The 11,817-nt window shown below is 34.7% G+C and overlaps 1 protein-coding gene across 1 annotated transcript; it reads right to left on the bottom strand.

Annotated features, from left to right (window-relative positions):
- Positions 1 to 87: 87 nt before the first annotated feature.
- On the bottom strand, positions 88 to 11,693 carry LOC103509632 (SRSF protein kinase 1-like; the record flags this gene model as incomplete). Its single annotated transcript, XM_008474257.2, has 5 exons — positions 11,472 to 11,693; positions 10,297 to 10,640; positions 9,783 to 10,070; positions 8,146 to 9,537; positions 88 to 276 (listed from the first exon to the last, which is right to left on the bottom strand). Coding segments are annotated over exons 2-5 (2,155 nt in total), but the record flags the coding sequence as incomplete, so codon positions are not given.
- Positions 11,694 to 11,817: the final 124 nt, after the last annotated feature.

Genomic DNA, 11,817 nt, shown 5'->3' with positions numbered 1-11,817 from the left:
AGGACAAAGAGGCAGAACGGCCTAACACCTAACAAGAAAAAAGAACAAAAGAAGGCATTCTACAATAGTATTGACGTTGACACTTACATTCGGCTCCATGGTCTATGAACCATTTGACCATGTAGTTGGCATTCTGGTGCTCCTGTCTGCCGTGGGCAAAGTAAAGAGGAGCGGAGTAATCGGCATCTTCGTAATTTCTCTGGGGTGTACGGAAGTCGTAGGCATGGAGTGTGATCAGATCCACATGTTGAGTGATGGAAGGCATGTCAAAGTATTCTGTAAAATTTTTTTATTTTAGCACGATTAGGAGGGACCTGCTGGTAAACATGTTCGATGAACAGTTCTGAATCTTTGATGGAGAAAGAAGAAAGTATATACCTAGGTAATTCGACATTGACTCAGAACTGCATAAATTAAGATACTTAAGGGAAAAAACTTAACCTATTATTTTATCTTTTAAATAAAAATGGTGCTTATTATTCATAATAGGTATTTTAATATTGATTTTAATTTAAAAATCAGTAATAAAAGCATTATGTATGTAGGTACCCATCCTTCTTACCACTTACCTGTCTTGACTTTCATTATCTTCTTCCTAGGAAGGTTTTGAATTCATTACAAATTTAGGAGCAAGTATTTTGCACAAATAATGAAAAGTGGCCAAACGTTCTGTGCATATATGTAGAAAAAAAACAGCACAAATTTTTAAAAATCATTTTCGCTAAAATAATAATTTATTGTTTTTCCACATACATTTCCATGTTGGTACTCGATTAATCGATTTACTGTTGGGAATTTTAAATGATGTACTCACCTATGAATATTCTATGTTGAGTGGAATACTGTACTTACTACTTATACCTATCTAGGTAGGTATAGTATTCCGCCACCTAGATAGATGTAATTATGTAGATTTATAGAAATTTATAGGTAACTTTAACCAGGTAAGTAGGTATGCGATTACAAAAAAGAAGAAGGTATCCAGGAAAGGAAGCCTGAGTGAGGAATAAAAATGTTCTATTTCCCCAAGGACGAGACACAAATAAGAAAAACAGAAGACATAGGTACAGGCGAAATTCAAACAAACCAAAACAAAAGCCATTGCCAGGAAATTACATTATTTAAGAAAATTCTCATTTCCGAACAGATTTCCTTTGACGGAAACCTTGAGAAAATGTGAGAAATTAAAAATACAAAGTATTTTTTGGTCTTTACCGTTTCAGTCACAATCTTTGCTCAAAAAGATGATATCCAAACGTATCTTAGTCTATTGACTGAGCGGAACAACCAAGTTGATAAGTTATATAGGTATATGTGTATGTGTGTACGTAGTTACCTAAACAAAGCCATAATCAATCAATGAATCGAGGGAAAAAAGTTATTTATATGGTAGGTACCTAGTTTTAAAGGTACATAACTACATATACATTTTTTGTGTGATAACGAGATTGTGTGATAGATTATTAGGTGCCTACCGAGATATCAAGATTATTCAAACCTCTATTTACGAGCACTTCACTAAGCAAGATACTATCAAGCACATTTACTTGGACCTTGGACAAAACTTACCAAAGCTATCTTACCTCTTCTCTAAGGGGGAGCAGATTGGATAACCATCTTGAAGATTATCTTCACAAACCTTTGCAAATGTCACTTGTAAAATGTTTTTCTTCTTGTTGAAAAACCCCGAGGCTTTTCCTCAACTTTAAGTAACTTTGAGATTTTGTTGTTTTTGTTTTCTGAAATTGTAATTCGATAAAGCGTGAAATTGGGTTTTCTTTTTAATTTTGAAAACCTTTATGTTACTACGAGTACTTTGAGCGAGTTTGTGGAGATCACGCTCAAAATGAAATTGCTTTCCAAGTTACGAACTACCTACCCAGAATCTGAGTGTGTTTACGAAGAGGTGCTACGAAGTAGTACGAAGGGAATTGTGAACATTTATTTATTTATTTTTGGTCCTACTCTTTGGTCCTAAAAAAAAAGTAATAAGAAGCATGGAAGTGAAGTAGTCTGGTTTGTGGGGTACCTATCTACCTATTCGTGTGTCAGACAAGGTCCTAAAAAAAAGTAAGAAGCATGGAAGTGAAGTAGTCTGGTTTGTGGGGTACCTATCTACCTATTCGTGTGTCAGACAAAACACGTAAAACATAGGTGCACTTCTTTCAAGACAGGGTACCCCATACAATAGAGTGCCAGTACATTTACAAGCAAAGTATTGATGATTGATTGACCATAGGTGAAATTTTTCACTTCCTGAAATTCAAAACTGGAGCCAACAGTAGGTAAAATGTGAACCTCATGAGAAAAACCAAAGTGTCTCGCCTACCATTATTAGGTAGTCATGTGAAACAGTTTTGGTCTAAGGATTCTCAAAGTACTAGAATGAAAACCTCAAAAGTAACACTGGACCTCAAAGGAGTTGTGAAATATTCTTGTCGAAGAACAACTAAGGGCAGGCAACCATCTCATCATGACCTCATGTTTGTAATATACCTATCCTATACTATCTTCAATTTTTCGCGAATAATAAACTTTAAAATAAAATAAATAGATAAAATACGTAATCTATCATATACGAGTATTCATATATATTATAGGTTTGAGCAGCTATGCCAATTTGATCCCAAAGGTAGGGATAGTAAAATTGATACATTTGAAACACTTGCACACAGATTATTATCTATTGTATTCGAACAATGAAAAGAACTTGATAGGTACTCGAAAATTATCATGATGCAATAAAATGTAACATATCCACAGCCTTTGAACCATTGATTGAACACGACAGGTTGGCATCTAAACCACCTGAACTTGAAGTTTCGTGGGAGATTTCTTTTTATGTAGGTACCTTACCTGGTGTTCCTATACCTATAAATATGTAGCTCTGTACTTGGTTTATCAATGGTCTAGTATGATAAGTGCATATTTATCTATCCATCTATATTCATTTTTAAGGTAAGTTGTGTAATATCTATATCTATTTAATTAACCAAATTAGTCCAAGACATCTGTTAAATCTGATCTAGAGTTTTTAGTCTGTTTTTAATCTACCTCTCCTGATAAAATTGATCTCTCCTCTAAGGGACCAGGCTACTAGAATAGCATATAGGTACCCCGTTCATACTGCCAGAATGAGACTGAAAACTCTATTTACTTCCTCAGTCTAAACAAGGTCTTTTTGGTCCTTATTTCGATCTTATTGTTGTATTTTTTGAACTTTTCAACGTTAATCTATTCATGAATGTGGTTAACTGACTATTGTGATTATAATCTGAATCCAGGAGTGCTCAAGCTACCCTATACGTACATACCTATCATTATAATTATGACGAACTGAAATCAGTGCTCTCAGCCTATCAGATAAATGATCAATATAGAAATGATATTCTAATTATTATTTTGTCCTCTATTACGCTCGAATTAATAGTATTCATTATTATATAAATAATAAATTATACATATTATATTAATATGAAGAAAAAAAGGTAGGCGTGGGCATTTGAACAATGAGAGAGCAGCTCCCGTAATTGTGACACAATAGTTTTCAATAATGAGTACAAAGAACTAAAAAATATAGAAGAGAAGTTTTTTATTGTGCTCATATCAGCCCCTCTTATTTATATATTTTTTTTTTATTTAATTATATTGGGTAAGAAAAAAGACTGGGTTTCAGATAATGTAGGTATTCTACCATTCTTCACGTTGCGTAGGTACATGCACATGCATAGGTACCTATGAGTTTTGTACATTTGGTTCACTGAAACTTCAACCAGCTGGTTCCCTATTTGGAAGCAATTGTGCTTCAGGAGTCTCCACTAATTTTACCGTCATATGGGAAATGTGTATTTAGGTACAAATTAAAATCACGATAACTATCGTACATTCCGTAATTTCAATTGATTCTATTGTGCTGCCCTACTTTTGTCCATTTACATTTCGTACTCAAAAAGCCCACTCTAGAAGTCTAAAGGCAAACAGCCCTAAAAGATGGGTTAAGCTTGAACAAATCTCGCACATTTACGTCTCATGAGTAAAATGTAATTCTCACCCATAGGTACAAGAATAGGTAGCTCCACTAATTTTACCGTCATATGGGAAATGTGTATTTAGGTACAAATTAAAATCACGATAACTATCGTACATTCCGTAATTTCAATTTGATTTTATTGTGCTGTCCTACTTTTGTATTAAGTACGCTTTTGCCCATTTATATTTCGTACACAAAAAGCCCTCTCTAAGGCTTAGAGGTCCAAAGGCAAACAGCCCTAAAAGATGAGTTAAGCTTGTACAAATCTCGCCCATTTACATTGATTTGTTACCTTCTATCATAAGTACTTACGTCTCATGAGTAAATTGTAATTCTCACCCATAGGTAGAAGAATAGGTACCTAAATATTGGGATTTCATTCTCAAGTTTTATTTGTCTCACTTTGTCTGTACCCTGTATGCTAGCCTGGGCTGAAAAGGAAAATAATCTCGACAACAGCGAGCACAGAGAGAAGAGAAAAACGGCTGACATCTCATACAAAACAAATTAGTCCACAATAGGGAAACATTGTTTTTGTAACGCCCAGTTCAAACCCCAAGCCCACAGTAGCAGCCCAACAAAACAACTTGAGAGAAACTGTGTCCCGAAATCCCTCTGTGGGGATATTGATTTCAATTTCGAATTGAAAACTTGGGTAACCATTCTCGTTTCTCTCTCGTATATTATGTTGAACAAGATCAGCACAAAGTTTTCTACCTGGAAATATTGGACAAAGTAAATTTAATAATTCGTAAGAGGATTATAATTTTGGTAGTGAGAGTAGGCTGTAGGCTGTAGGTATGTAGGTACATGTACCTACGATTGTACGTACCTGTTCGTTTATAACGTTAAAGATATCATATTATCAAACCCCCATATAAAGATCAGTCCGTAGGTAGGTATTAATTAGGTACATATTGATGAGTGTTTGACTTCTTACTTCTTATCATTCATGATTTTTCAATTAGCAATAAAATTATTGTCCTTTCGGAGCTTTAATGCCTTGAAATAGGTATCTGAGTATTAAGTACATAGGTATGTACATAGGTATGAGTGTTATAGGTATGTACATATGTATTTTCTTTTTCTCATCACGGTTTACATCTCATCTTTGACAACAAACGGTTGATCTCAATGAGAAAGCAAAATGCGTTCAATGAAATTGTGGTTAACCAAATAGTGATATCTTCCTAGCTCATCTAGAAGTGGGTTAGAATTTGTATACGTGAGTCAGTGAGTGAGTCAGTTACACAAGGGGCTGTATATATTTTAGATTAGGTACATATTGATGAGTGTTTGACTTCTTACTTCTTATCAATCATGATTTTTCAATTGGCAATAAAAATTTTGTCCCCTCGGAACTTTAATGCCTTGAAATAGGTAAGTATTAAGTTGATATGTTATAGGTATGTTGGTATGTACATATTTTCTTTTTCTCATCACATCTCATCTTTGACAACAAACGGTTGATCTCAATGAGAAAGCAAAATGCGTTCAATAAAATTGTGGTTAACCAAATAGTGATACTAACATTTTGTAGAGGTGGTGAACCATTATACAAATACCAGATAACTTACCGAATTACCATTCATTGTGCGATATTGTATTTAATGTAAACCATTTTATTTCCTCTCTATTGTATTTTCACAAGAAGACAATTATTTTCTTTCAATTACCGTACAAAAGATTACACAATATAATATTAAGTATTTAATTATATCCATGTACGTTTCTAATAAAATATCGCTTTACACACATTTCAGAGGATGTGAGATTCATTCAAAGTTTTTTCTGTTATTTCAATGTGAATTTTTTTAATGGGGGCCTCATTTGAACTCCGAGAAAAATATCTTTTACAAGCCTTCAATGAATAGTAGTAGTAAGTCTAGATGAGGTACCTGCGCCCAGCAACCAACTTATAACAAATTACATAGGTTTGATGAAAGTTACATAGATAGGTACATAAACTGTACCGAACTAAACAAAATTAGTTCGTCTCCTAGGTGCTTATCATATACTCTTCAATAAACTAAACTAATGCAAGACTTTTGTTCCTGTAGGTGGGGGTTACGAGTGGCATTACAATTCTACAGCATGCTATCATTGATGAGGAAATATGAAAGCTTGTTATTTCCAAAACCAATCAAACAGAAAATGGGATCACTTATGTTTAAAATAATAATTATTAGGTAACTGTCCTGCTGAGAATAAAAACTGAAATTTCAAAATGGAGAGAAACAAATAAAACAATGGTTGAAAGAGAACTATGAAGTCAAATCCCGAAAAAAGAGGAGGCTCACGTCTTACAGTTGAAAGTGGCATATTGACATACCTACCTACCATAACGAATTAACGATACATATCAAGAAGAAACAATGGTTGAAAGAGAACTATGAAGTCAAATCCCGAAAAAAAGAGGAGGCTCACGTCTTACAGTTGAAAGTGGCATATTGACATAACTACCTACCATAACGAATTAATGATACATATCAGGAAAGAAATATCTTGGAGTCTAGATAAAATGCTTCAAGTTATCCGAAGAAAACTTGGAAAACTATAACTTTAGGGGCATAATTAGACCAGTGTAGTACCGCGCTTTCTTACATTGCAAAAGACCGGGTTTGATGCAAACCATTTCATCGGAAACTTGCACCCTTGATTTTGTTATGAACATAATTATGATGTATATTTGTATAACATACTATAAATGGATAGGTGATTATACCTATAATCTAAGTACCTATAAGAATGTCATAATGTTGGGTAAAATAAGTAAAACCATCATGAGCCGTAAAAACGTGTGCACTACTGACAATCACAGCTTTAGAAAATGGAACAAAACACAAAAATATTCATTTGAACTCCGAGAAAAATATCTTTTACAAGCCTTCAATGAATAGTAGTAGGAAGTCTAGATGTGGTACCTACGCCCAACAACCAACTTATAACAAATTACATAGGTTTGATGAAAGTTACATAGGTAGGTACATAGACTGTACCGAACTAAACAAAATCAGTTCGTCTCCTAGGTGCTTATCATACTCTTCAATAAACTAAACTAATGCAAGACTTTTGTTCCTGTAGGTGGGGGTTACGAGTGGCATTACAATTCTACAGCATGCTATCATTGATGAGGAAATATGAAAGCTTGTTATTTCCAAAACCAATCAAACAGAAAATGGGATCACTTATGTTTAAAATAATAATTATTAGGTAACTGTCCTGCTGAGAATAAAAACTGAAATTTCAAAATGGAGAGAAACAAATAAAACAATGGTTGAAAGAGAACTATGAAGTCAAATCCCGAAAAAAAGAGGAGGCTCACGTCTTACAGTTGAAAGTGGCATATTGACATACATAACTACGATAACGAATTAACGATACATATCAGGAAGGAAATATCTTGGAGTCTAGATAAAATGCTTCAAGTTATCCGAAGAAAACTTGGAAAACTGAGTGTTTAAATTCATAGAGAAGGTCTGGTACTTCTCATTCTTCTCAAGTAATTATTGTATTGTATTAACTCTATTTTACAAGTAGCTGATGCTGCTCACTTACCTATTTATTTTCTTTAATATGAACGCAATGGTACGTTAAGGAATATTGAACCTTTTTGTTACGTTTTTGAGGCATCTCCACCAATAATCTACCGTGGTTAGAAACTGGTCCATTAAAATTTGAAGCTTTCCTATCTAGTAGTCGTCCGGACCTAGAGAATTGACGAGATAAGTAGACAAAACCATCTTGAACACGTCTTTTTAGGAAAGCTCATACATTTTCTTCTTCAGATGAGCAGGTATATCAGCTCTGTCAGGTACGAAAATCCGGATCAATTGGTTAATGCCAACCCTAAGAAGGTGGGTAATAAAACCATTTTGTGACTGACCGTAAATATGAAATCTCAATAAATCAATGAAAACCAGCATATTTCAATAATAAAATGATATTTTCTAGATGATAGCCACCAAATTTACATAAAGTAATACCTACTTGTACCACTTTACACCCCTCAGGTCTTAGGTATATTTTGAACTTACCTTCTCGCACGTATGGAGGTCCGAGGTGACTGTACATTTAATGTCAGGTTTATGTATAATAGCAAATTATCTACTTACCCAAGAACCTCATGATGATACCAATGTGATCTTCATTTCGCGTCCAGCCATTCTGTGTATGAGGATCGAACAAATAATCCCCGGTCGCTAATTCAAACGCCATGCAAGCAACACTCCATATGTCTGCCGAAGTATCATATCCAGATCTTAGAAGAACTTCAATAGATCTGTATTGCCTTGTCTGAATATCTCGAGAGAAATGTTTATCTCTCCAGCAAGCATTACCCAGGTCAGCTAACTTCACATCAATGTGACAGATATCTTTAGCCGGATTGACGTTATCCCTAGGATAGCTCGGCACATTGTCTTCTTTACATGTCTTATCTTTGTGAGAGAGCCTTTCGTCCCATTTGTGTTTTATATTGAGGCGAATATAATTTGCTGTTGACCACATCTTACTGGGGGTGCTACTATTTCTCCTTTGCATTTTACTTCTAGAATGTGAGTGATATGATTTAGAACTGTTAGATCTTGACATGGATTGTCCAGCACTTTTGCTTTTCTTGCTAGAATATTTTGATTTTTGTCTCCGCATGTCGTCTTCAAGATTTACATGGTCATTACGAGGTTTAGATTCACAGTTAAAGCCACACGCAGATCTTGATGTATTACAAATAATGTTTGTATTGGCATGGAATGGTAAATCCTTATTGAGAAGTTCTTCTAGATCTGCTTCCAATTTTCCATCATTGTATTTCAGTTGATCTGTGTCTTTTAGTTTAAAGGGTTCCAGCGTATCGCTATCTTTGAGTGTAGGACGGTTTGCTTCAACTCGCATAACAACATAGGAACCATCAGAATCAGAAAATATGTTCATTTTATCTTCACCTACAACATTAGGAAATAGAACATTTATGTCTTTTGATTGGTTATTTTCATCTATATGGTTATTAATAAGTTCTAGTGGTCTTTTTTCTTCACTTGTTTCAGTTTCATTATCTTTTACCAAATCATCAACTTGTACAATTACTTCTCTTGGATGTTCTTCTTTCACTTCTGCGGATTTCTCATTTCTTTCGTCTTTTATTTGGTTTGTTTCTTTGGCAGTCCCTTCTCCATCCTTCCTATTTAAGTTCGAATAACTTTGTACTATAATGGATAGAGATTTCTCGACATATTTTTGGTACTTCACCATTTTTCTGTCCTTACTATTTGAATTTAATTGTTTTTGTATGAAGGATGGAATGTTCCTCATGTGTAGAAGCGGCAAATTTTCTTTCAAAACTTGATTGTACGTTTTGAGCGCGAGTTCAAAAATGTGATCGTTGTTTGATCCAAGCAGCACGTTTTCTGGTTTTATATCGGTATGAATAATATTACACTTGTTGTGTAAATATTCCAAAGCTTCTAAAAGTTGCTTCACGATACATTTCACATTATACAACGGAATTCCTGTAGGAAGGGAAAACGAAAAGTACATAATTATGTGGATATTATCAAACCCACCTTAATACCATACCTATTGGAGAAGAGTCAGTGGTGTGAAAAATCTCATAAAACAATCATACGAAAAATGTATCAAACCCACCTTAATACCATACCTATTGGAGAAGAGTCAGTGGTGTGAAAAATCTCATAAAACAATCATACGAAAAATGAAAAAAATTGACTATGGTTCTTCATATTGACATACCTACCTTTATTGTTGCTTTTCAGCAAGAGCTTGTACGTGTTGAACCCTTCGACTTCCAAAACCATGCAAATATGAACCCCATGAACTCCGCTAATGGTGAAATTATCAAGGAGTTGCACGATTTTCTCCCTGTTGGGATCCTGAGGGTCGGTTTCTTGGACACACTTGAGCAGCTTGATCTCGTCTATAGCTGTTTCCGTATATTGAGGAGCCGATTTCATGATTTTCAGGGCAACAAATCGAGTGGCGATCTTGTCCCAACACAACCAGACGGTTGAGAAATGACCCCAACCTGGTAGGAAGGAGTAGTTGATATCAATGAGAACATTCTATTAATGTGGGAAATGCTTAGCCCGCAGGAAGACACAGGGTTTAATAATAATTAGATTAATTAGGTACATAATTTCAAATTGATAAATTATGTACAATGTTTATAAATGCCTAAAAAAAGACATTCGTTCTACACATTCTTACCAATTCCTGGTGTTTCCTAGCTCCAAATTTCCATATTCACGTACCTAACTTTCGAATAACGAAGTATCTCTGTTCATAAAGATCTCCAATGTTGACCGGATGGTATCCACCGACCCTATAGTCTTTGCTTTCCTCATTGTCATTGCTATCCTCCATCTTCTCCTGATCGGATTCCGGATCACTCGTCACATCTACCCAGCTGTCAGCATCATCGTCAGCATTCTTGTCCTTCCTGCCACCCCTGGTCGAGGACAAGTTTAGTCGAATCTGTTTCTTTTTCTTCCGCAAGTTGTAGTAGATTTTCCGACAGATCAGATTGTTCTTGATCATGTCGAAGAAGCTAAAATTTGGATCCTGTAGTCTCTTGCTCACTTGGGACGGTAGGAGTCTGCAAGTAGACCACATTGGAGGTTGAACGTTGCCTATCCTCTGAACTACCTGTGTACTTTTTATACTCGGAGAAACTAATTGAATAATAGCCAGTAAAAACTAAAGCATGAGTAAATGAAGAGGATTTTTACTTTTTTTACAAGTTAACAATTAAGGTAGGAACGAGACAAAGGTAACTAATATGTACCTACAAACAACACACCTATCGTATGATGAAACAAAATATATACCTATAGTCTAATTACTATAGTGCACCGTATGATAAAACAAAATATACCTATAGGTAGGTATAGTCTAATTTATTTCTATAGTGCGTAAGTGCATTACCTTAAAAAGTTATATTGGAGGTTGAACGTTGCCTATCCTCTGAACTACCTGTGTACTTTTTATACTCGGAGAAACTAATTGAATAATAGCCAGTAAAAACTGAAGCATGAGTAAATGAAGAGGATTTTTACTTTTTTTACAAGTTAACAATTAAGGTAGGAACGAGACAAAGGTAACTAGTATACCTACAAACAACACCTATCCGCTATCGTATGATGAAACAAAATATATTCCTATAGTCTAATTACTATAGTGCACCGTATGATAAAACAAAATATACCTAGGTATAGTCTAATTTATTACTATAGTGCGTAAGTGCATTACCTTAAAAAGTTAGTTTAAAATCAGAAACACAATAAGTGTTTAACACAAAACGAACAATAAATAAAGATTGAACTTTTACATCTCGGTCGAATTAAAATAAATGGTCTCTGAAATATCCACCTAAATGAGGTCGAATTTATTTTTGCAGCTCTCTACAGTTCTAAAGATGGTTACTTACCGAATTGGTCTGATGGCTAAAAAGTGCACCTTAACATTTTAATTAACACTCATGGGTAAGCAAATGTTTTTGTTGACTTTAAACTATAATTTTAGGGTAGCAATTGGTATCAGAAAACTTGGCGAATTAACGATAAAAGAAAATCAACTCAATTCAGTTGGAAATATTACATGGCTGACGAGAGTTCCACTTGAAGAATGGAAATCACCCTCGATCGTACTGATACATAGGTACGCAGCTACGCAGAGTTTATATGAAACACTTCTCCGAAATAAAATCACCAAATTGACAGTATTGCCCAAACAGAGAGTATTTGTTAGCTGTCTAGGATTCAATTGTAGATAAA

This window comes from Diaphorina citri, unplaced genomic scaffold (assembly GCF_000475195.1).
Source record: "Diaphorina citri unplaced genomic scaffold, Diaci psyllid genome assembly version 1.1 scaffold515, whole genome shotgun sequence".
Lineage (NCBI taxonomy): Eukaryota > Metazoa > Arthropoda > Insecta > Hemiptera > Psyllidae > Diaphorina > Diaphorina citri.
This window is presented reverse-complemented; position numbering and strand designations above follow the sequence as displayed.